This window comes from Phocoena phocoena, chromosome 15, assembly GCF_963924675.1.
Source record: "Phocoena phocoena chromosome 15, mPhoPho1.1, whole genome shotgun sequence".
Taxonomy (NCBI): Eukaryota; Metazoa; Chordata; class Mammalia; order Artiodactyla; family Phocoenidae; genus Phocoena; species Phocoena phocoena.
In genome coordinates this window covers 63,699,317-63,725,141 of record NC_089233.1, presented here as the reverse complement: position 1 = coordinate 63,725,141, position 25,825 = coordinate 63,699,317, and the positions used below count along the sequence as shown (strand labels likewise).

Sequence of the window (25,825 nt, the reverse complement as noted above, 5' to 3'; positions counted from 1 at the left end):
CCTTCAGTCTTTGCTAGTAAACCCATTTCAGTGCATAAATGGTAAACTCAGGGAAAGGGAGGGCTTTGTACAAGGTCACAGAAAAAACAACGACCGTAACTTGGGCCAAACCTAGGTCTCCTGACTCCAGGTGTTTTTACCGCCTCATCAGGCTGACGCTAAGGCTTGTGAAATGACAAAGTCTATGCAAGTAGAAGGAATCACACACTTCTTTCCTTCCCAGTCTCTTACTTCACCAAGAGACCCCTCTCCTGCCACACCTGGGCTCAGACACCTCTGGCTTCTCTCTATCTCTTCCACTCCAGAAAGGAAAGACCAGCCAGGACCCTCCATCTCCCACCTGTACTTACCACCAAGAAGGGCCCACTCCTGCCCATCGGTTCACAGAATGGCCGTCAAGGCAGGAAGGATCCTTAAGTATCCAACTCCAAGAGTGATTCTGAGGCCCAGAAGCAGGTAGCCCCCACTTCCTGAAGCCTACACAGGACCCCACCTGGCCCAGCCTCCCTTCCCACCTGCTCTCTTGTTCTTTGTCCAGCTAGCTGCAAGGCCAGCACACCCTAAACTGGAAAAAAACAACAAACAAACAAACCTCCCCATGGTCATACCTTGATCCAGAGCCTACCCAATCCTGAGGAAAGGGTCTCAGGGCTCCCAGAAGGGATACAGACCTCATGGAATAGACATGGACCCCACTGAGAAGACGATACTTCATCGAGGAGGCATTAACTGCACAAAAGGGACACACACTTCACTGAAGGTACATGGACTCCATTAAGGGAACACAGATCTTACTGGGGCATCTCAGATCTCACTGAAAGGGCTGTGGACCCTGCTAATAGGACATGAATGGCATTGAAGGTCACTGACCTTACTGAGGGCACATGGGCTTCCTCCAAAGAGATACAAAATATATAGACTTTACTAAAGAGGCATGAACCCCACTGAGAGGACTCAACCCCACTGAAGGGCCTCTTACTACACTGAGAGAATGCACACCACTGAGGGGGCACAGACCTTATTTAGTGGGGACAGACCCTACTCAGGGGATCAGACTTCACTGAAGCATAATAAGCCCTATGGACCTCACTGAGGAGACAGGAACCTCTCTGTGAAGAGAAAGGCATATGCAATGGCACACAGTCCTACTATAAATGGTCATCTTTCCATCCCACACACAAAGTTCTGGGCAGCACTCTCCCTTCTCCCCTCTCTTCCCAGCCCTTCTTTCAGGCCCCAGAGCTGTTCCCAACACACTGCTGCCCTCTCCTGTCTACAGGTGGCACTGCAGATGCTGGGCCCATAATGGATTTACAAGCAGTTCAGGTCATCTCTGAGCCTGGAGCCTGGGGTTGGGGAAGGAGGGGATGTGTGGCCAGGAGCTTGACCAGTCCCCTCCCTCTGCCTGTGGACTGTGAAATGGAAGTCTGGAAAAGAGGCCTAATAATATAGGGAACCAACACCCCATCCCTGGAAATGGGGTAGTAGTGCAAACTATGGTGTAGTTGGAATTCCTCAGTGAGAAGAGGACGGATCCGGTTGGACAAGGTGAGAATCCACGAGATTAAGAAAAAAATGTTAATAATGATTATGGCATTTACTGTATTAAGTAGGTGTCAAGCCATATACTAAAAACTTTCCATGTGTTATTTAGTCCTCACAACCCAGAGATGGATACAGTCATTCTCTCCATTTTACAAATGAAGAAACCCATACTCAAAGAGATTAAGTGTTTTGCCCAAGATCACACAGTTTGTAAGCTGTAGCAGAGGGAATAGAACCCAGATACCTAGACTTTAGACCCATTCCCTACCCTTTTATCCTCCCCCAACCCAGCCCACTTCTACCATATCACCACCACCATGATTTCTTTCTCAAAGTTTCCTTTCCAGAACCACATAAAATAAAAGCTCTTTAAATAATGGTAAATATGCAAGTTCCAGAGACCCCATTCCAGCCAATTAAATCATGATCGCTAGAGTGGAATCTAGGGATCCGCTTTTAAGATCCTAAGACAAGCTCAAGTTTAGGCTCACTGCCCTATGCTGATAGGTCAGGGGTTCTAGAAGCGGTTGTGATTGAAAGAGGAGTCGACGAAGTGTGGGGGGTCCAGGGAAGGATCTGACGTCCGAGGAGAGATGTCCAAGGAGGGGCCTCGAAATGAAGCAGGTTGTGCATGAAGTAGGGGCTGGGGCTGGGGGTCGGGGGTGAAGGCGGAGTCTGAAGTCGAAAGAGGGGTCTGGGGTCGGAGGAAGAGTCTGAGATAGGAGGATAAGGATCTTGGAGTCCAAGGAGGGGTCTGAGGTTCGAGGAGTTTGGCATTAGAGACAGTATCTGGGGTCTACAGGAGGTTTGCAGTCAGTGAAAGGGACTGCGAGCCGAGGCAGGAGCCTGGAGTCTGAGGAGGATCCTAGCTCAAACTGGAAGGAGGAAGGGGTTTGGTCCCTGGGCTACGTAAGGTGCCCCGAGCCACTAAGGTCGCGCTTACCGCGTGCTCTTCCCTCCTGACCCCCGACTGCGCGGCCCGGACCCGTCCTCCAGGCTCTGCATCCACACCCACACCCCAGCCTGCGCTCTCAATGCAGGCTGACAACGCTAAGCAGGCGGGGCCGAGTCAAACCCCGACACCCTCCAGGGTCTGGGTTTGAGGCGCCCCCTCCCGGCGGTCCAGGAGCTCAGGCCCCGCCCTCCTCCCTCCTCCCCACCGTCTCCCCGGCCTCAAGCCCCAGCCCGGCCCCCGCCGCCCCACTTCCGGCAGGCGCTGCGCTGCTGGGGGCGCGGGCGAGGATGGCGGCAGAGAACGAGGCCAGTCAGGAGAGCGCCCTGGGCGCCTACTCGCCGGTGGACTACATGAGCATCACCAGCTTCCCGAGGCTGCCGGAGGACGAGCCGGCGCCCGCGGCCCCTCTGAGGAGCCGCAAGGACGAGGACGCCTTCCTGGGAGACCCAGATACCGGTGAGGCCCGCTGGCCCCGTCCCTGCCCCCTGGGACGTCCCCGGTCCTCCTTCATCTACGCGAAGCATCACCTCCAGCTCCATATCCCTAATTCATTCCCTTCCTTCTGGACCTCTCCCTTCTCCCTTGTCTCTGTTCATTATCTGGTGGGGCTGGGGATGCATTTCTTCCTTGGAGGCTTAGGATGCGACAAGGGAGAACGATGCTAGGGACTGCAGTAGGAGGGGTTGGGGTTACCCCCTTGGGAAGAACCAACTAATAAGGAAGGAATGTTGGCGGGGAGTTCCTAAGGAACAGCTGTGATCACCTAGAAGAGGATTTTCTCTAGTCACAGAGAACAGGATAGGAGAAACCAAGTCAGAGACTGCAGCAGGATGGATAGAAGCTAGGTCTTGAGAAGAACTTCCCCACAGCCAGGGATTGTGGGAAGGAGAGACGATGAGAAGAAGCTGAGAATCTCTTCGTGTCCTGGGAGGGGTAAAGAGAAATGATTCCCATCCATCTGCGAGTGATGGGTTCTGGGAGACAGGGGGATGGACTGCATGACCTCTCAAAGTCCTTGGGGACCAGAGCACCTTCACTGCCCTGTGGATACCTCACCCCTCCCAGAGCAGTGGATCAGGCCAGGATGTTAGTAAGGTACCCTGCCCCCTAGGAAGCAGGCTCCAGAATTTTACTGTATTCTCTTCAGCCCTCTTCAGGAACTGCAAGGGGTGGGAGTAGGGAGGGAGGAGACGGAGCTTGGGGGACACCTGGGGCTGAGAGCTCTCTGAGCATTTCTTCCCTAATGCTCTTTCTCCTGTCCATGTGGCTCAGCTCTCTGTCCTCCCCTCCACTCTTCATCCTCCATCCTCCATCCCCCATTCCCTCAACGTCACTTCCTGGCATTAGAGCCTCCTTCTACTTCACTCTCTCTTCCTCTCAGTGCCTGCACTTGAGCCCTATCCCTCACCAGCCTGGCAGATCCTGCTTCTCTTGCCCAGCCCTCTCTGGCCTGGCCCTTCTATGGCTACTCCTAGCCTGACAGCCCCAAATTCTTTCCCCCTCCACAATTCTCCAGTCACCTGGCCCTGACCAGCAGCCCCTGCCAACCTATCTTGTACCCTTCCTGGAGGGGGTTTGAGGGGAGGGTGGGGAGGCTTATGGTCATCACATGTCAAAGCCGCAGATTAAAACTTCTTTTCTGAAGGGAGTAGCCCTGGAATCAGGAGGTAGCCGGGAGAGAAGTGGGAGGATGTGTCCTGGTGGATACCAGCCTGAAACCAGGTCCTTTGTTCAGGAGCCAAGAATACCACTTATGGTCCCAGCACTGCCCTGACTCACTGTGTGTCAATGGGCACAGCTACCCTGACCTAGGTCTTAGTTTCCTCTTCCAGCTCAACTGGGAATGCCTATCTCTCCCAATCTAGAGATTGGAAACCCCTGATATGTTTTATCCTCCTTTCCTATGAATGTCTTAGCATTTATCAAAACCTGTGATTATTTATTTGTGCAACCTTTGATTATTCCATGTCTATAAGCCCTGTGAGGATGGGATCATGACTGTCTTGTTCACCATCCTTTCTGCACCATCGAGGGCAGTGCTAAGCTTTCAATAAAAACTGTTGAAGAAATAAATGAATGAAAGAGAAGATCTCAGGATGAAAGAATGGCAAGGGAAGGGTTCTCAAACCTCAGGGAGTTCCTTGAGGAGTTAATACAGGCTCTGCCCTCAACTGTATAAAAATCCAGGAGAGACCCTGGTCACCTGAGTTTCTAGGAAGCTGCACCTTATGCCAAGTTGTGCACTAAGGTTCCAAGGACCTTGCCATCCTACCTGTGTAGTCATTTCAATACCATGTCTCCCAGCACTACTTCCAAGCCCCAAGACTCCTCTGGCCCAGCTGGACCAGCCTGCTGGCTAACATGACCCCCTGTGTTCTCAACCTGCTGGTGCCACCTGATGGTACTGCCCCATCCTCTTATGCAGGACTTTGGTTGTGCCCAGCTAGCCTCTAGCCTGCCATTCCACAGAACCAAGTGCCAGGCACCCCACAGCAGGCCTTGTGGAAAACAGAGCTAGATGGTGACCACTCCAAGACTGGCGAAAACTTTCTTTGCTCTTTCCTGAGCTCCAAGCCCATGTGTTCTTCTCTCTCCCAGACATCTGCCTCTAGATGTCCTGAAAGTCCCTCACCTTCAACATGTTCCATGCTGTACTCATCCTCTCTTCCCCATACACCTGTTCTTCCCCCAATGTCATTCTCAATTAATGACACTGCCATCCATCCAGTCCCCAAGGTAGAAGCCTAGGAGCCACCCATGATTCTCTCCCTTCTGCTCACTTCTAAACAGTGGTCAGATGCTCTCTGTCTTCCTCCTAAGTATCTTCCAAATTCCATCTCACCATCCCTGTCATCACCACTGTAGACTAAGCCACCATCCTCTCTTATCTCTATTACCCATAGGCTTCTAGCTATTCTTCCTGCTTCCTGACTCTCCCCCACCCCCTCCCAACCCAATCCATCCAGCACCCTGCATTTCTGATCATGTCACTCCCTGTTTCAAAAATCTTTAGTGATTCTCCCCTCAAAGGAGTAAGCAAGCCAGGGACCAAGTCAACTCTGTTCAGGGTTCATTTGTCATAAACCCAACTAAAACTGAGCTACATCTAAAAAGAGAATTTTATTGGGTAGCATAACTGAAAAGTTCAGGATATAGGGCTTCAGGCATAGCTGCATTGAGGTACCTGAAAAAGATTTGGATTTTCTCCATCTTTTGCTTTGCCTTCATTTTTATGGGCTTCATCTTCAGAAAACCTCCCATCTTGTGGGAGCAAGATGTCCCCAGTAGCAACAGGCTTACATCTTACCACCTTAGCAACCTAGACAAGAAAGTCTTTCTCTTTCCCAATATTTTAGCAAAAAACAAAACAAAACAGAGTTTGAAAATCATTGGTGCTGGTGCTGGTCACGTGAACGTGAACCAATCACTGTACAGAGGTGCCTGTTCTGATTGGCTAGGCCTAGGTCATATACTCACTCTGACCAGGAATGAGGGAATGAGGAAGGAGAGAGGGGATTTGGTGTTCTCTAAAAGAAAATTGAGTGGGGAATGGTGACTAAGCAGATAAAAATTAGATGCCTACTAAGCCAACTGCCTTCAGACAACTCCTGCTGTTGTCCCACAAATTCAGAACAGCCAAAATTAAACTCATCCTTTTTCTCCCAAATGACTTGTTTCTTCTGGTCCCAAACTAGCCTTTTCCCAATGTCCTGCTGTTGTCCTTACACATCAGCAAAATCAATGGTATTGCTTCCCCACCACTTACACAGTTGATACTCAGTAAATATTTTTATTGAATAAATGGAAAACAATATTCATTTATATTATATATTCATAATAAATTATTGGTAGAATAAGAAGTCTTGAATATATCTAACTCTGATGGGGCCATAGCATCTTCACCTCCTGGCTCCTCATATCTGATTGGAGAAAACAGATTTAAGGACAAGTGCCTGGAAATATCAACTTGAATTAGTTTATCAACTATAAATCAGTTTTATTTACAGACTCTGGTGCTGGTGCTGAGGGTTAGAAGCAAGCATGATCAACTGAGGGAGGCTTCCAGAAGACAAGTCTCTTTTTTTAAATAGAAAATTAAAAAAAAATTATATGTTCATGGTGAAAAAAAAAGAACAGTGAGAAAATGTAAAAGTCCTCTTCTCCATTCTTATCTCCTGCAGTTTTTCCTATTTATTTAAAAATATATGTATTGATTTTAAAAAACAAAAGAAATATATGTAAGTGGTAAAAATTTCAAACAAAAAATTCTCCCACTCCATCTCATTCCCATCTTCAGTATCTTCCCCCAAAAGTAACCACCATGAAGAATTTCTAAAAATTATCTATATATGTATGTGGTTTCTTATTTATACAAAAGAGGGGAGTATGGATTATGGAGGTCCTTGAACACCAGGTTAAGGAGCTTGGATTTTTATCATTTTGGCATTGATGAACCATGATAGTATTTTAAACAGGAAAATGTAACAGTCAATTCTTAATATTATCCCACAGACTTTTAAAGGGGTTATACTCCTAGGCCATAGTAGCAAGTGTTCAAAAATATTTTGAATGAATGAACTTTTAAAAACACAATGTGAGTACAGTCACATATTAAGGTCAAGGTATCAGGCTATTTCTTTACTATTCACAAACACCCAGGACCTTTAGACCATTTAGAGACCTGGGTTCAACGCTAATATATCCCAGAGGAGGGAGACTATGGGATGGAAGAGGGTCTCAGCCCTGGCCAGGGTGGAAAAGAAATGGAAATAACTTTGAGTGAGCACCTACAGAGTGCCTGGTATACATCACCTTTTTGAATCCTTGTACCATCCAGCCAGTTAGGGATCAGCTCCATTATTAGGATGAGGAAAGTGAGGCTCATGACTTGAAATGACTTGTCCATAGTCACCCAGCAAGTAAGTAGCTTTCAAATGTCCCCTGCCTCTACTTTAATTATCCTTAGATCCGTTCTCCAGATAGCAGCCAGAGGGATCTTTTTAAAACACAAAACAGAAGGCTTCACATTCTTGCTTAAAACTCTCCAGTGGCCTCCTGTGGCTCTCAGGGTAAAATCCAACCTTCTCACTAAGCCCTCAAGGCCCAGCGCATCTGCCCTAGCCTCCACCTACTACTCTTTCCTTTCCCCTTGCTCACCACACCAGAGCCACCCCAACCTTGGTTATTTGTTTTCTAATGCACCGAACTTATTCCTATATTAAGGCCTTTGCACCTGCTGTTCCTTCTTTGCAGAACACTCTACACACTCACTCCTTGCTCTACATATGGCTGGCTCCTCATCCCTTAGTTCTCAGCTTAAAAGTCACCTCTGCGAGAGTCCTTGCCTGACTTCCCCAGCTAATTGCCTCCAACATGTACCATTATTCTCTATCATTTCATCCTTTTTTGTTGTTGTTGTAATTCTATTCTTTTTTTAATTGAAGTATAGTTGATTTACAATGTTGTGTTAATTATTGCTGTACAGCAAAGTGACTCAGTTATACATATATACATGTATACATTCTTTTTCACATTCTTTTCCATTATGGCTTTTTAAAAATATTTATTTATTTATTTATTTATTTTTGGCTGCTTTGGGTCTTCGTTGCTGCACACGGGCTTTCTCTAGTTGCAGCGAGCGGGGGCTACTCTTCGTTGTGGTGCGCGTGCTTCTCATTGCGGTGGCTTCTCTTGTTGCGGAGCATGGGCTCTAGGCACGTGGGCTTCAGTAGTTGTGGCCCACAGGCTCAGTAGTTGTGGCTCACGGTCTCTAGAGCGCAGGCTCAGTAGTTGTGGCGCATGGGCTTAGTTGCTCCGTGGCATCCCGGGACGGGATCTTCCCGGATAAGGCTCGAACCCGTGTCCCCTGCATTGGCAGGCAGATTCTTAACCACAGCACCACCAGGGAAGTCCCTCCATTATGGCTTATCACAGGATATTGAATATAGTTCCCTGTGCTATACAGTAGGACCTTGTCATCCTTCTCTTTCTTCATAGCACCTGCCACAGCTTGTAATGATATACTCCTTTGTTTACTTGTTTATTATCTTCTTCCTCCACTGGTTTTCAAAACCCATGAGGGCAGGAACTGTTTGTTCCTTTCCCCTAGCATCTAGCATGGGACCAGACAAATAGCAGGCCCTCCATATTTGTTGAATGAATGAATGGATGGATGGATGTATCGCGAAATCAAGGTTGGAAGACAGGGCCCCTCCGCTCAGTTTATGGAGCTGCCTCCTTGCACAGAAGGCTGGGCCCCAGCTGAGGCAAGATCTGGTTTCCAGGGAGGACCCAACCCCTGCCTCTCCAGGAAGTGTTCTCAGCCCTGGGTCCTGGGTCCCGGGCCATGTGGCCTAGGGATGGGAATCCAGCTGCCCTGCTGCCCAGTTGGGGCTCCCTCCCTGTCTCTTCCAAGCAAGGGCCACCCCCCACCCCCCACCGCCCTCCCTGGGGTGCATGGGGAGACGCTGAAAGGGGAGCAGTGCTGTCTAGTGGAGTTTGGGGGCTGGGGGCCGAGAGAGGGGGGGACGCGGAATAGCCCCGCCTAGAGGGCGGGTAGGGCCGGGTAAGAGGCGCCCCGACCAACCCCCGCCGCCCGCAGACCCGGACTCCTTCCTGAAGTCAGCGCGGCTTCAGCGGCTGCCGTCGTCGTCGTCGGAGATGGGCAGCCAGGACGGGTCGCCGTTGCGGGAGACGCGCAAAGACCCGTTCTCCGCGGCAGCGTCCGAGTGCTCCTGCCGCCAGGACGGGCTCACGGTCATCGTCACAGCCTGCCTCACCTTTGCCACCGGTGTCACTGTGGCGCTCATCATGCAGATCTACTTCGGGGACCCCCAGGTGAGGAGGAAGCGGAGGGGGAGAGGAGAGAACCTGGGGAGGAGGGGTGAAGAAGCGCTTAAGGAGACCTTGGGAACTGAGGACTGGCTGAGTGGTGAAAGGGGGCCAGCAAATGGAAAGGGGAGAGGGCGGTGACATGGGAGAGGAAGGTCTCAAGGGAGGGCCTCCCGGGGCGTGAGGCGGACAGAGCTCAAAGAAGGGAACTGATCAGGTAGGAGGCACTTGAGGTAAGGAAAGAAGACTCTTAGGGGAGAGTCAAGGGGATAAAAGGGCAGGGCTCCCATCCCTACCCTCTGTTGGAGGTTCTGGGGTTAGTGGAGCTGCCTTAGGGAGGCAGGGGGCCTCTTCTGCCCCCACCTAGTCCCCTCCCCCTTCCAGATCTTTCACCAGGGCGCTGTGGTGACTGATGCCGCCCACTGCACATCGCTGGGCATAGAGGTGCTCAGTAAACAGGGATCTTCCGTGGATGCAGCTGTGGCAGCAGCCCTGTGTTTGGGGATCGTGGCTCCTCACAGTTCTGGCCTGGGCGGGTAAGAAGCTCCCAGCTGCGGAGGTTGGGGTGCCCCAGGCCTCCTTCTTTCTCTTGGTCTGTGGGCCTCATGTGCGCTTCTCCCAGTTTGAGCAGAGGAGCAACTGGGCCCCATCTCCTTGCATTTTCTCTTTCTACACCCAATCTTACCCCTTTCTCTTTACATGGAGTCCAAGGAGGTGTTTTCAGAAGATTCTTCTTTAACTGGGAAAAGGATTTCATAAACTCTAAAGTGAGGTACACAGTTGGGGGTATACTGTCATTAATTAAGGCTGTGATACTTCAACTTTTAGCGTTTACAAATCCTTAAAACACATCCCTGTGAGTCTGATGAAAGCAATGGATCCTCTATCCTCAAAAAATACACCCCAGGGTAAGACCTCTTAAAACAGAGACTATAAACCGGCCACCCATGGGCCACACCCGGCACACAGCCTGGTTTAGTTTGCACACTTAAATTTTTAAAAATTTGGTTGCTGATGTTAAAAAATTGAGAATTTTCATAAAAATCCAGATTTCTAACATTTCTTGAACAATCAGGAGACCTAATAACATTGGGCCTACATTCTCACCCGGCTGCAGTTATCTGGAGCTGAATAGAAGCTGTTTCCCATCATGGGGCTTGTACTGTCCACTTGGCCATAGTTCCTACCACTCCCTTTTGTTTAGCTGTCCTGCTTTCCCTATTATGTTAGCTGGCAGCCCAGTTATCTCAGATGTAACCCCCATCTCAGATGGAAGCAAACCACAGAAAAGGGACAAGCTGACTAAGTCCATATCTTGGCTCCTGAAAGACCAGCCTTCCAGGCCCTACGAAAGAAATTTCACTTTTGGTTGTGTACAGTCTGTCCTTACATAATTCAGTCCTGGGAGAGGGAGAGGGACGTACCACAGAGGCAGGTGCAGGAAGCTGGCAGGGGTCCAACTGTGGTAGGAGGTGGGGGTGGAGGGGGAGCAGAACATCCCGCTTTCCCAGTCTCTGGGTTTTCCCTTGTCAGGGATTAAAGGCTCCAATAACAGGCTGGAAGAGGTCCATGGACTCTGGGTCCCCCAACCCCTTGATTTCACTCCCCACCCTAATAGGGTAGCTGAGTCTCTGAATCTCTGCTGGGGAGGGAGCTCAGACACCTGACTCCTGATGACAGACTGAGCCTTTAGCCATCAGCGTGGGGGGCTTGAGGAACAGCAGGCTAATTGTTCAGAGGAGTGGCATCTTATCATCACCCTCCCCCTTCCGTGTCTCTCCTAGTGGGGGTGTGATGCTGGTACATGACATCCGACGGAATAAGAGCCACCTAATTGATTTCCGAGAGTCTGCCCCAGGGGCTCTCAGAGAAGAGGCCCTGCAGAGATCCTGGGAGACCAAGGTGGGGACCCTGGTGAGAAGGTGGGGGGTGTCTCCCTTCACTGCCCTTCTGCTAACCCAAGCATTACCTTGCTGAATATTTACTATGGAGGTGAGGGAAAGAGTTAAGCAGGATGCTCTTAGGCTCTGAGGGAGATAGGCAGCCCCCAAAATAAAATAATGAACCAGGACTTCCCTGGCGGTCCAGTGGTTAAGACTCCACGCTTCCACTGCAGGGGATGCGGGTTTGATCCCGGGTAGGGGAAAGATCCCGCATGCTGCAAGGTGCAGCCAATAATAATAATAATAATAATAATGAACCAGAAAATCTGATTGTTTGATGACAGGCAGTGCAGCACCACATTACTTCTCTGATGACCTTGCCCATCTGGCACATAAGAAGGAAGAAAAAGAGCCATCGAGCAGTCTGAGATGTCACAAAGTAGCTGCACTATCACTCACACATCTCATTCTGAGGCTGTCATTGGTGACTTTCCTATAGCCCATGACGTATTGGAACTGACATGACATAGAGGAACTGCTGGAGGCAAGCCCACTATCTACTGAGAGCAAAGGAGGAAATAGAATTGCTTGGGAAAATAGATATTTAGTGCAGTGGCAAAAGCCAAACACACCCCTGAATTATCACAGTTCAGAGTAATGGTGGTGTGTTAATGAAAAGGTTAAATGAAGGTCACTTGTCCACTGTTTTAAAAGGCAAGAGTAGGTATAATCCAATCTAGACAGGTTTCCATCTAAATTGTTATGTCTTGGCTCTTAAAAGGGTTTGCTTAATTTATAAATCCCTCAGCTATGACAGATAAAGGAGGCCTTTCTGCATTTGTTGATAGGAAGTCAGGGAGGTGGGAGGGATGCCTGCTGGGGACAGCTTGTCCCTCCTCTGGGATACTTGGCCTGTGTCTCTCCCCTGTGCCAGCCCCCATCCCTGGCTTGGGGCTCTGAGGAATTCAGCCCAGCGCCCCCCCTTCCAGTGACCTGGTCTCCTCTCTCCCTCACCTGCCCGCCTTGCCCAGCCTGGGCTCTTGGTGGGGGTTCCCGGAATGGTGAAGGGGCTACACGAAGCTCACCAGCTCTATGGCAGGTAAAGGTTCTCCCCCTGGGGACCAGGGGCCCCTGCCTGCACTCCTCCTTGGGTGGCCTTCTCCTACCTTCCTGGATTCTTCCCTTCCCAACTCCCCCCTCCTAATATCCCCTTCCCTTGCCAGGACTCTCCTTCCCAGGAACCCCCCTCCCCCCCCAGGACCCTTCTTCCTCCCCCCAGGACCTCCTCCACCCCCTGCTCTCCGGCTCCCCCAGGCTGCCATGGTCCCAAGTCCTCGCCTTCGCAGCAGCTGTGGCCCAAGATGGCTTCAACATGACCCATGATCTAGGTCAGTGGGGCCTGGAGGTGGAGGGAAAGGCATGAGTTTGATGGAGAGGGGAGAGGGAACCTCTGCGATTTAGGTCCTAAGCCAGGAAGTGCCTCTCTTCCACTTTGCTCCTCAGACCCCCTCCCCACACCACCCTACCTTCACTGGGAGGGATCCTCCAATGGGGAGGGGGATCTGGGATTGGCCCATATACACCACCACTACCCCCACCCCCGTAACAGGCTCCTGGGGGGCCGGAGGGCTTAGGGCCGGCCTCTCAGCCCTCATCCACCCCACCTGTTGCGTGTACAGTCCCGACACCCCCATCCCAGCCTCGTGTCCCTGCCCGCAGCCCAAGCCCTGGCTGAACAGCCGCCACCCAATGCGTCTGAGCGCTTCCGTGAGACGTTCCTGCCCTCGGGTCACCCGCCGCTACCTGGCTCACTGCTGCGACGGCCTGACCTGGCGGCGGTGCTGGATGTGCTTGGCACCTATGGCCCCGCTGCCTTCTATGCCGGTGGCAACCTCACACTGGAGATGGTGGCAGAGGTGAGCGTGTGGGGCACCCCCGGCCCTGCGGCGGAGGACCCTACTGCAGAGAAGTCCTCTTCCCCCTTACTTCCCTGTCTTTCTTTCTGCATATATTTACTGCGGATTCCATTTACTTGAAATTCTAGAATAGACAAAACTAACCTCAGAATCAGATCAGTAGTTTGGGGAATTGGAGGGGTTGACTGGGATGAGGCACAAAGAACCTCCTAGGGTGATGAGAATATTTTGTCTTGATTGTGAGAGGTACCTTTGAGCTCCCCAGGGCTGGTACCAACCTGTATAGTGGCCTGTCCTGGCCCTCCCAGGCCTGGTGGAGACCCAGGATCAGCCTCAGCCTCCCTGAGCCCACAATCCCACCCTGCTCCCTGGATATTCTAGGGACCGAGGGAGACACCATCTTCACTGATGACTCAGGACGGGGGAGGATCGACACAAGGGCTTTACCACCCAACCCCAAAGAGTCTCAGTCTGAGGCAGTAATGGGTTCTGAGAACTACTGTTGATAGTTCGAAACCACTAACGGAAAATTATGTTCAAGATAAGGATACACAGACCAACTCAGTGATTGTCTCATCTGTACAATGCGAGTGGTTATGTCTATCTCTGCCATACAGTTGTGGGAATTAAACAGGTCCACCATTCATTCCACTTTCATGGAGAGCCTGCTCTGTGCCAGCTTCTGTGCTGGGCATTGGAGTTACGGATGTGGTGATAGATGCCTGTCTCAAACAGACATCCCTGGAAAGTCCAGCAGCGTACTGGTTTTAGATCTGCTGGGTCCAGGGACCCCTTCCACATTGTAAGGACTTGTTCTGTATCTCTTTCTTTCCGTCTCACAACTCTACTTTCCTCTGTTTGAAATCACTCTGTCAGATCCTTTCCACACCTGCTCTCCAGCAGCCATCCTTCCGGCAAGCCATCCCAGAGAAAGAGCCTTTCTCATTCAAATAGTTCCAGCAAAGCCTCAAGGTTATGTCTCACAGCCCATCATAGGTCTCATGACTATTCCCAAACCAGTCACGGTAGCACAGAAAAGGAATGATCTGATTAGCCAGACCTGGGTTGCATATCCTCTCCTGGTGGTGGAGAAGGGGATGAAGGAAACTCTAACAAAGACCATCAGAGCTTTAAGAGAGAAAAACCCAAAGCTGAGTTTATTAACTTACCAGACAAAGCCAAGAAATTCAATGTGTAGGTCACTGAGGGTAGATTAGACGTCACAGGCTTCAGGTACTTAAAAGTACTAAAAAAGGAGAGGATTCCTAGTGGTTATGCTAATTTAGAATTAAAAATTAGCATGCTGGATAGAATGAGCCCATCAGTTTGTACAAGATTAGATCATTGGTCAGTAAAGTGCTCAGTTATGTCCCGTAAGGGTTGTCCTACGAGGGTCATCCAGAGTTCATGGTTTTGGAGTGGTTTTAGTTAGTTATAGTGAAATGCAGAATTCAGTTTTGATATCTCCTAGGCAAGTGCTGCTGTAAGTGGAAAATCTTCCTTCTACATAGGCAGAGGGCAGTATGTGCAAAGACATGTAGTCATGAGTTCAGGACCTGCAGGTCACTCTGGGTCGCTGTACAGAGCTCATTGGGGAATAGCAGGACGTGAAGTAGGAGAGGTAGGCAGGGGCCAGATCACTAAGGGCCTTGAATGCCAAGCTAAGGAGGTCATTCATAGATTGTATCCAGTACAATGTCTGGCACATAGTGGGTGCTTATTGTTAGTGCTTTTCCCCTTCCTTTTTCCTGGGGTACCCACAGCTGATGGGGTCCCTAAAGGCCATGATGGGAACTGCAGAAGGCACAATATTTGTAACCATTTGATCTGTGTATGATCCAAACATATACCTTAGGCTAAACCGCACGCTCACAGTGTGGTGTGTGACTCACAGTGGTGGGGGTCATTCTCTCCCCTCCAGGCTCAGCATGCAGGGGGTGTCATAACTGAGGAGGACTTCAGCAACTACAGTGCCCTCTTGGAGAAGCCTGTGTGTGGCGTGTACAGAGGTGACCTCTCCCCCAGCTCCCAGGGTCCCCACTCAGGAGAGGCCTCCCAGTCCACAGCCACATCCTTTTGGCCTAGTGGCTCCTCCCCATTTCACAAGAGAGAAACCGAAGCAATGAGCTGCCTTAACAGCCAACCGTTGAAGCAAGCCAGAGTCAGCCTACTTCTAAAGTAGTTGTGGAGTCGGTTACCCCAAATATTTAGGATATGGGGAGGGAGGTCTGGTCAAAGGCTAAGGCCTGAAATTTGGGGTTCTGGCCATAGGTTTTCTCTTTTTTTTTAAATAGATTTATTTATGTATTTATTTATTGGCTGCATTCGGTCTTCCATTGCTGTGCGTGGGCTTTCTCTAGTTGCAGCGAGCGGAGGCTACTCTTCGTTGCGGTGCAAGGGCCTCTCATTGTGGTGGCTTCTCTTGTTGCGGAGCACAGGCTCCAGGTGTGCAGGCTTCAGCAGTTGTGGCTCGCGGGCTCCAGAGCGCAGGCTTAGTAGCTGTGGCGCATGGGCCTAGTTGCTCCACGGCATGTGGGATCCTCCCGGACCAGGGCTCGAACCCATGTCCCCTGCATTGGCAGGCGGACTCTCAACCACTGTACCACCAGGGAAGCCCCATAGGTGTTCTTGATTCAGGGTCTGTGTTGCCTCAGCCCGCTCCCCAGCCTCACACTCACTGCCCTATGCTTCCTAAGAAGAGTCCATAAGACCAAAATCCATCTTAGCTTCAGGTTAGAACAAACCCTTCAGGACAGTCAGAGACCTGCCCCCTCATTGTGCCAAAAGGAAGCTGAGACCCAGGGGAGGAATGGAACTTAACCTGCCAAACTCAAAACCAGTGAGGAACCCAGAAAGCCAAGCATTATGACATGGGTAAACGCCATGTTTGCAAACCCAAAGTGGTAGGTTCCTGAGTCCCTCAGAAGGTTCTCAGGCTTTCTCCCCTCGAGGAGGCCCAGATAACCTCAAGCTCCAGGAGAGGCTGCCTCTGCATTCAGGTTTCCAGGCCTCAATCTCTTAAGCCTGATTCTTCTACCAGAAGTGGTGTTATACTGAGCAGAGGAAGAGCATAGCTTTGGAGCCAGGAAGACCTGGGTTTGAGTACCAGCTGTGCCATTCACCTTGAACAAGCCACTTCCCACTCAGAGCCTTGTTTCCCTCCTTAAAATGGAGATAATAATAGTGCCTACTGCGCAGGGTGCCCACGAGGAGGTGATGAGATGATGTTGGAAGTTATCCTGATCAGAATGGGTACTGAATGTGTAGTATTTGATTTCCATTTGCCCTCCGCAGCCTGGGTTCTCTTGGCAATGTCAGTACCTTGAGTACTCTGGGCTCCCCTTACCTCTTGTAACTTTGGACCAGCTTGCCTCTTTGTACCTCAGTTTCCTTACCTGTAAAATGGGAATGATAACAGTACCCGTTATGAGGATTAAATGAGTTAATTAGTTAACGTAACTGTCATGTGTCAAGTATTATTATTGTTCCTTTGATGTCCAAACATCCAATAACAGGGGCCTCAAATAGAAAGAGAAGTTTGCTGTTTCCAGGAAGTTTCAGGGGTGGGACCAGCAGGAGCCCTGAATAATATCCTGGCCTAAGGGAGGAGCTGAAAGGAGACACATGGTGGACCAGGACACTGGACATCTGGACACCTGTCCCTGCTCTGCCAATGGACTGCAGTGTGACTCTGGGCAAATCACAGTTTTCTTGAGCCTTAGTTTCCTCATATGGATGAGGAAACTAAAGACAAGTGTTCTGGGTTGGAGTCCTGGCCCTGCCCTTGACTTGCCGTGTGAACTTGGGTGGGTCCCTTTGCCTCCCAGTGTAGTTTTCCTACCTGATGAGGGGGTTCAGTGCAGTGGTTTCAGTCTGTGTGATGGAGGGATGTGGAGATGCTTTGACCTCTCCCCTGCCGTCGGTAATTTCCTGTCCTTTCAGGCCACCTGGTTCTCAGTCCCCGACCCCCACACACAGGCCCTGCCCTCATCAGTGCTCTCAACATCCTCGAGGGCTTCAACCTCACCAGCCTGGTATCCCGGGAACAGGCTCTTCACTGGGTGGCGGAGGTAAGGCTGACCCCCTCCACTCCACCCTGGGCCTGGGGACACTAAGAGTGGGGGGGATGGGGTAGTGCCAGAAGGCCTGACTAAATCACCTCCGAGTTTTCTCACACAGCACCTGGTGTGGGTGCTGGGAGGGGCTTGGCAACCTCTTCCACACTCCTGCTCTGTTTTCAGACCCTGAAGATCGCATTAGCTCTGGCCAGCAGACTGGGAGATCCCGTCTACGATTCTACCATCACTGAGAGCATGGATGACATGCTCAGGTGGGTCCCGAGGGGCAGGACCCTGGCTACTGCAGAGGCGGTGGCAGGTGTGGGGAAAGAATCAGGTGAAAAGCAGCTGGTGGAGCAATAAGGCCTGAAGGCCCAAGTCAATTTCAGCTCAACCCCAACTCACAGTGTGACACTAGTTGCCTCACCTTGTGCCTTAGTTTCCGCATCTGTACAACAAGGTGGTCTACTTTATATGGCTCTCAAATTTTTTTGACCCTAGCAGGCACCTATATGGACCCATCTGTTCCCCCTTTTGAGTAGAAAAAGAAAGCCTAATAACAATGAAAAGAGCCCCCAAGCAAATACTAGAGGTGGTGGGGATTTTGATTCAAATGTACTTACATCAGCAGCATAACATAGTAAGCTTGTGGGCTCTAGTCGGACTGTCTCAGTTCAAATCCCAGCCTCACCATCCACTAGCTGTGCAGCCTTGGGCAAGTCATTTAAACTCTCTAAGTCTCAGTTTCTACAAGGGCCTGCCATTAACAGTGCCAGCCTCATGAGGTTGTGGTGCGGACTAAACAAGATCATACATGCAAAGCACTTAGCAAGTTGTCTGGCATGTAATAAATATTCAACAAATATCATTGTTATTCTCAATTGGCAATAGAGGTAAGATTGATTACTATTTAGCTGCTACTATAACTGACTTAAAGGCTAGCTAAAGGAAAAATCAGAAGCCAAAAATATAGTTCATATAAATTTATACGGATACTCAAACAACCCTCTATGAATTAAGTTGCAAATGATGAAACTAAATGAACAGCTAATAATTAAAAAGCAGAAACAGCAGCAACCAAAAACGAAAACCAGCTCAAGGCCACAAGGATAAAGCGTAAAAACCAAGCCTCCTCACTGCCTGCCCCCAAACCACTTGAAACAAAACCCTCTGTGCCCTCTCTGTGTGGCCACTAGCCCTCGTGGGTGAAAACTGAATGGACGTCCTCAGTAATCCTTGGTGACTTGTCATTCTCTAGTCAGTTAGAATAACTAACTAACCATTATCAGGTAAAAAACCCTCAGTTGAACTTTAAAAATAGAAAATTTCATGTTTTCAAGATCAATGCATATTTAGCTCTAAAACACGAACACTTATGTTAAATTAATTTAACTAATTTATCCAATAAATAGTTATTGCTGTGCCAAGTCCTCCTGTGCCTTGAAGAAAAAATTCTAATAGCAAGTAAAGGTCCCTGTATACAAAACCCTCCTCTAGCTAAACTCTTAATAAAACTTTAGTTCTGGACTACAAACCCTAGGTTAAATGAATTCAGTTTGTTCATTCAAAACAAATATTTTCTGAGCATCCCCTGTGTTCCAGGTACTTTCATAGAAAGGATTCAATAAATATAGTCAAGTAACTAAAAGACTTGACTTAAACATGAAATAAATTCAACATTGCCTCTAGAAGAAAACCTGAATAACACCTAAGTAAATTCATTCAGTTCAACAACTATTTCCTGTTTATTCCCTATATGCTAGGAATAAATGAGCCTCTGCTCTCATAGACCTAACAGTTCAGTGGGGGGAGGCAGATGTTAATCAAATAATTGCACAAACAGACAGCACAAAGTGTGGTAGGTGGGGTGTAATGAGAGCCTATTGTGTGTTCATCTCCTACCTCTTGTCTTTTCAGCAAAGTGGAGGCTGCCTACTTCCGGGGCCAGATCAATGACTCCCAGACAGCCCCTGTCCCGCTCCTGCCCATCTATGAGCTAAATGGGGCTCCCACGGCTGCCCAGGTGCTGATCATGGGCCCTGACGACTTCATTGTAGCCATGGTCAGGTATGCCAGCTCAGACTTAGAACCTGGCACAAGAGATCATCTGGACCAGGAAGGAGGTGGGGCGGGGGGTGGGAGTGAGGGCGGGCGCAGGGCTCACCTGGCCCTAACCTCGGCCCCCAGCTCCCTGAACCGGCCCTTTGGCAGCGGCCTCATCACCCCCTCGGGGATCCTGCTCAACAGCCAGATGCTGGACTTCTCTTGGCCTAACAGGACTGCTAACCACCCTGCGCCTAGCCTGGTAGGGCCTTGCTTTCCTCCTCCCCTGGGGACCCTGAGGCTAGGTAGAAGATGCAGTAGTATAACTGCTCCTCCCTCCCCACTTCTTCTATGAAATTATATTATAAAGAAAAACAGCCTAAACAAGGTGTCCACTTCATCCCCAGCCCAAGTCCAGGGCTTGGAGCCTGTTGGGTGCAAAGAAACCTCATCCCATTCTGCTACTGTCTCACTGTGTGACACAGGGAAAGTCTTCCCCCCTCTCTGGTCCTCAGTTTCTTCACCTACTTTACAGTGAGGATATTGGCCCCCTTTTGATGCTTTGGGTACTTTTCAGCATTAGTAGTTTATGACTGTGTGATGCTGAGCACTATAGGGGCACTGAAGAAGGACCCAAGAAGAAAGGAGATGTGAATTATTGTCTGTTGTGAGAGCAGCATTCTTAACTCCCTGCAGGCTGGGACCCCAGCAAGACAAAGACAGATAGAGATGACCAGGGTGGGGATTATTCTGTTCTTTCTCATAGTCATCTTTCTTGGCTTGATCCCTCTCCTGCCACCCATGGTAGCCCCATAGCAGCCCCTTAGCTCAGTGGGCCCATTATCTACCTCAGTTATCCAGGGACCCTGCCCATTTCACAAACAGCAGACTGTGGCCTGGGGATGGGCCAGTCCCCATGAAGACTGCGCCTGTGGAAGATTCAGGAGAGGGAGATGTTGGAAGAATGGTGGAGTAGCCCTTTCCTGTCTTGTCCCGCCTCTTATTCCCCTGTGGTCTCGGTCCTCTGACAACAGGAGAACTCGGTGCAGCCAGGGAAGCGGCCACTGTCTTTCCTGCTGCCCACTGTGGTCCGGCCAGCAGAAGGACTCTGTGGGACCTACCTTGCTCTGGGGGCCAATGGAGCTGCCCGGGGCCTCAGCGGCCTGACCCAGGTGAGTTTTCCCCCATGATGGGCCTTTTGTGGCCAGGAGGCAAGCTGTGACCTGGGCTGCAGATGCCCCTCATGTCTCTGACTTGTCCTCATCTCCTACTCACGCAGCAAACGTGGGCTGAGGCTGCTTTGTGCCAGGCCCATCCTGAGCACTGGGGACGTGAACTACATTGTTCTTAGCAAAAATGGAGCCCTGAATCGCCATGTCTTCTCAGGTTGCAGGGAAATCGCAGGACCAGTAGAATTGAGAGGTGATAGAACATCTGGGCTGCCTGGGTTCTGTCAATCTCTAGTCCCATCATGCCTCTAGTCAACATCTGAATAACAAGCAGCCTTCTTTAGGGTCTGCTTTTGAAAGGAAGGGCCTGCTACCTTCTAAAACACCTCACAACAGTTCCACGAATGTCTTGAGCATCTGATATATGTGTCAGGACCGTACTTTGGCAGATGGTGAGTTAACAAACCTGAGCTTTGGAATCAGACACCTCTGGGTCCCTGCCAATTTCCAGCTGTGTGGTGTTGGGGAATTCACTTAACCTCTCTGAATCTCAGTCTCCTCATCTGTAAAATGAAGATAATAACAAATAGCTAACATTTATGGAGATTGTACTCAGTGCCAGGCACAGTGTTACATGTGGTAACCCTTTTAAGCTTCCCAACTTTGGGAGGAATCCTTACTTCTATTTCATAGATGAGGAAACTGAGACCCAGAGAAGTTAAGAAGTTAGGTTCAGTTTAGTAAGAATGGGCAGACAGTTTGGTTACAGAGCCTACCCATACTTCCAGCCACTAAGCTGAAAGTACCCACATTGTGCCCTAGACCAGCCCCAGCTATTAGCCCTCTCCTGGCCAAGAGGAAGGGAGGAGAGCCTTGGATTGTATTAAAGGAGACTGGGTGCTAGTGATGCCTCTTCCCTAGCTCTCTCCAAACTCTGGAATGAATGGATTTTTTTCTCTGGCCTGTGGTTTCCCCTCTGTAAAATGGAGACAGTCATCACAGGCCTGCCTGTTTTCTGGGGCTGTTGAGAAACTCAGATGACATCCCTGGTGTAAGTGTTCAAAAGACTAAGGAGTCTGGACCAGGGACGAAGGCTGTGGATTCCTGAACCCACACCTCTGGGACAGCCCTGACTTCTGCCCCTTGGCTGCCTACAGGTCCTACTGAATGTCCTGACTTTGAACCGGAACCTGAGTGACAGCCTGGCCCGTGGCCGCCTGCACCCCGACCTGCAGACCAACCTCCTGCAGGTGGACAGTGAGTGAAGAGCAAAGGTCCCCATGGGGTGGGCACAGGGCAGGGTGGAGAAAGGGGCTCCTCCCAAGGGTGCCCCTGCCTCTCCCAGCACCAACTCCGTGCCAGTGAAAGTTTGGTTTCTTTTAACCAACTCCTACTGGAACAGTGGAAGATCTGCGGATTGGAACCTGTCCTGCCATTTCCTGGCTGTGGCCTTGGGAAATTCACGTCTCCACTCTGAGCCTCGGTTTTCTCACTTGTAAAATAAGATATAGTTGTTCATTTTGCAAACCATTCATTCAACAGTTTGTATTGAGTACCTACTGTGTGCCAGGCATTATCCTAGGTGCTAGGGATACTGCATTTATAGGCAGACAGGAAAAGAAATAAAGAAATATAAAAAAGCAAAACAAATGCTCTGCAGAGCATTAAAGCAGGATGATGTATATGACTAACTCGATGACTGGGGAAGCGTTCTCTTTGGTGACATTGAAGCTGAGATCTGGAGAGTGAGAGAGAGCCCACCAAGCAGAGAACTGTGGCAGGCTTTGTAGGCCAAGGGAACAAATGCAAAGAACTCACTGCAGGAATGGGCTTGGTGGTTTAGGAGTAGAAAGGAAACCAGGGTGAGTGAGGGTAAGATCAGATCAGAAAGCAGGCAGGGGTCAGGTCATAGACCTTACAGATTATGGTGAGGAGATAGACTTTCCTCTAAAAAGGACAGGTGCTTAATTTTGGACACAGCTTAATTTCATAACTGGGAAAGTATGTGCACCTTTGAGGAGTTTTTATTAGAACAATGTATTATGCTAGTCCAAAGGGGCTACAAAATTGCATGAGACATGGTCCTTGCTTATCCGGTCTCCCCATTTTACAGATAAAGAAACTGATGTTCACAGAGGTTATAAACTAGTCAAAGACAAACCAATAAATGGCAGAATTGATATCAGATACATACCTGGTTGATACCAAAGACTCAGTTCTTTACCGCATGGCTCTTGATACCTCCTGGACTGAAGCATGGTAGAAGCCACAGACCTAATTCCTCAGTAGTCACACCCTGTGGTTGCTCAGTGACACTTGGATCCCGGCTGATGGGTGATGAGGCCAAGTCCTTGAAAATGAATATTGCTCAACTAACATCTTCAGGTCTCTGTAGAATGTCAGGCTCTGTGCTCAGTTACTGTGGGGGTGAGGGTGCTCATCCCAGCCCTCCCTTGAAGGGCACACAGTCTAAGACAGGCTATGACGAGCGGAGGCTTGGTGAAAGGAAAGTTCACCCACCTGAGGGCTCCAGGAGGCTTAATGGAAGAGGTGACAACTGGCTGGACCTTGATATATGAGCAGGAATTTGGCATGTGGAGGTAAAGAACACTCTGGACGGGGTCGGGTTGTCGAGGGGAACAGCTTGGGCAAAGCCAGAAAAAATGGCTCAGAGAACAGCCAGGGGGCCAGCTGGACTAGAGACATTGTTTCCCAAACTTCAGAATTTATCCAGTACCTTCATGGCTTTTGACAGATTTGCACACCATCTAAAGCATTATTTACATAATGTGTGTCTACAAATGGATTTCCTTTTTAACCTGAATGTATTTTAAAACTAAACCTTATATCATAATCACAAATGGAAAAATGGCATCATTTGCCTCAAATAGATGATAAACAGCTACAAAAAAATCAAATGTTTCTAGGTTTTAGTTAGACATTTTTGCCCATAGAATGTTCTGAGGTCTGCTCTCTCTTTTAAAGGAGATTAGAAATGTTGGGGACCAGACTGGAACGTAGTCCTTTCTATTATCAAAAGGATTGAAAGTGAACCACAAAGGGAATATATTTCCAACTTGGTGATGTAATGCTGTTTAATGTGTGTCTTTATCTCAAGAACTACCCCAAATCATCCCATTTGGGGAAGTAAGAAGATCAGATTTTTGCTGAGGAGCATTGGGAGGTGAGGTTACAGGGCTTACCATGGAGGTTCATGTTAAGAAGTATGGACTTCATCTAGTTGAGCATGGGAGGGATATGACACGATTTGTTTTATGTAGGGGAGGTGGATTGAAGGGAGGAGAACTTAAGTCAGAGAAACACAAGAAGAAACTGGGATAATGGTCCAGGCAAGAGATGATGAAGACCTGAACTTATACGAGAGAGTGGGGATTTGTTCATTTATCTAGAAAACACTTGTTTAACATTTACTGTGTCCTCACCCTGTTCTAGGCACTGGGACTCAATAGTGAACAAGACAGCATTTTTGCCTTCAAAAAACTTACATTCTAGTGGAGAGAGACACAGTAAATAAATAAACAAGATGCAGGTAGCAGCAAGTACTTTGAAAGAAAATAAAGCAAGGTAAAGATAACAGGGGCTGCTATTTTAGATAGTGGCCAAGGAAGTTCTTGAAGACTGGAATGAAGTAAGGGAGCCAGTTTTGTGATTATCTAGTAGGAGAGCATTCTAAGCAGAGAGAACAGCAAGTGCAAAGGCCCTGAGGTAGGAGCATGTTTGGCCTACTTGAGGGACAGCAAGGAGGCTAGAGCAGAGTTAAGCAAGGGAGAGAGTAGAAGGAAATGAGGAGAGGAGTTTAGAGGGTTACAAGTTTCCAGATGATTTTGGGCATCAGAGGCCTTGGTAAGGACTTTGGATTTTATTCTAAGAGTCATCAAAGTTGTTGGAAGGTTTTGAGCAGGGCAAATGACATGGGCTGACTAATGGCTGCTGTGTGAATAGGCTGTAAGGAAGCAGGACTGGAAGCAGAAAGACCCGTTAGTGGGCTATGTGGTAATCCTGGCAAGTAATGATGGCAGCTTGGCCTAGGCAGGTGGAATGAAGACCCCCAAAGCCAAGCCCTTTTTCCAATATTAAGAATGACTATACATTATCAATCACTTACTATATGCAAGGCTCTGAGCTTTGTGCATTGTGTGCCTTGTCTTCTTTAATCCCTGCAACAACTTTATGTGGTAGGTTCTCAGATAATACCCATTTTATTATACATGATGAGACTGAGGCTCAGAGTAGTAAAGCAATTTGCCCAAGGTCATACAGCTCCTTAGTAGGGCATCCAGGACCAGGACTCAGGTCTGACCGTCAGACTCCTGAGCCAGTGTTCTAAACTCTCTGAATGTGTATATGTTGGGGAATGGTTTTCAGGTGAGTTCACAGAGGAAGAGATTGAGTTCCTGGAAGCCAGGGGTCACCACGTGGAGAAGGTAGATGTCTTGTCCTGGGTCCATGGCAGCCGGAGGACCAACAACTTCATCATCGGTGTGAAGGACCCTCGGAGCCCAGATGCAGCCGGAGCTACCATCCTGTAGAGCAGCAGGGTGGGGCGGGGGTCTCTTCTCCCCGCCTTTGCATGTTCCTAGAGTCCCTCCTTCTCCCAGGTTTGGTCTCAGAGGGACCCCAGGGATGCCCCAGATCAGGGGCCAGAGGGGATGCTTAGCAAACCCTATCTCAGAGTAACTGGAAAATTCTCCATCTGGAGGCCTGTGGTGGTGGCAGTGGTGGTGAGTGTCAGTGTCCACGACCAGGCAGGCAGGACCTTGAGGAGTCAGACTATCTGTCTGTCTGTCTCCTTTCCCTTAGCCATGCAGGCTCTGAGCTTAGGGCTGTGCTTGCAAACCCTTCTCAAGGGTCCTCGCCACCCCAGCATCTCCAGTTGGGCCTGACCTGGCCTTGTTTTCCAGCTCCCTTCTCCTGTCCCCAGCCTCATTTCTTAAATGACTAGGATTTTTTTAAATGGACCATCCTAGGGAGGGGGCGCTCCTCTCCTCCTCCCATCAGGTTGATTTGGGGGCCTTTCATCTGGGGTGGGCCCAAGGTGTGGGGTAGGGGTGGGGGTGGGGACCAGCTCAGGGGCTTCCATTTGCAAAGGGGAATTAAAGAAAGAATATTGCTTAACCATGGCTCTGACCTGATTTATGTTTGGCTGTGTTGGGAGTGGGAGTGAAAGAGGAGACCTTGGCTCACCTTGTCCCAGTAGCCCTGACTCCAGGGCAAGCTGGAGTCAACTTTGTGGGGGTTGTAACAATATCTGCTGTCCATCAAAGACTTGCACTAATAAAAATAATTACAATTATAGATAGAATCTATTGAACACTTAATGTGTACCAGGCTCTATGCTAAATGCTTTATGTAGATAATATTAATTACATTATAAATCTTCATTACAGACTTTATGAGGTTGGTA

The 25,825-nt window shown here is 49.3% G+C and overlaps 1 protein-coding gene across 2 annotated transcripts; it reads left to right on the top strand.

Moving 5' to 3' along the window:
• Positions 1–2,757: 2,757 nt before the first annotated feature.
• On the top strand, positions 2,758–25,536 carry GGT7 (gamma-glutamyltransferase 7). Of its 2 annotated transcripts, none has more exons than XM_065891932.1 (15): positions 2,758–2,956; positions 9,102–9,337; positions 9,716–9,867; positions 11,116–11,233; positions 12,246–12,313; positions 12,529–12,602; positions 12,934–13,130; positions 15,052–15,139; positions 17,073–17,200; positions 17,372–17,460; positions 19,106–19,255; positions 19,376–19,493; positions 20,266–20,403; positions 21,558–21,657; positions 24,787–25,536. In XM_065891932.1, the coding sequence occupies exons 1-15, from the start codon at positions 2,788–2,790 to the stop codon at positions 24,948–24,950; spliced, it is 1,989 nt and encodes a 662-aa protein (XP_065748004.1). In that variant the 5' UTR covers positions 2,758–2,787; the 3' UTR covers positions 24,951–25,536. The 2 variants fall into 2 exon arrangements, with proteins under 2 accessions (XP_065748004.1, XP_065748005.1); XM_065891933.1 differs by having other exon boundaries at positions 2,788–2,956; positions 21,558–21,650; positions 24,787–24,849.
• Positions 25,537–25,825: the final 289 nt, after the last annotated feature.

Coding starts and splice junctions, on each gene's coding strand:
- GGT7 (XM_065891932.1), top strand. CDS start 2,788: ATGGCGGCAGAGAACGAGGCCAGTCAGGAGAGCGCCCTGGGCGCCTAC. Junction 11,234..12,245: donor AGAGATCCTGGGAGACCAAG/GTGGGGACCCTG, acceptor CGCCTTGCCCAG/CCTGGGCTCTTGGTGGGGGT. Junction 12,603..12,933: donor CAACATGACCCATGATCTAG/GTCAGTGGGGCC, acceptor CCCTGCCCGCAG/CCCAAGCCCTGGCTGAACAG.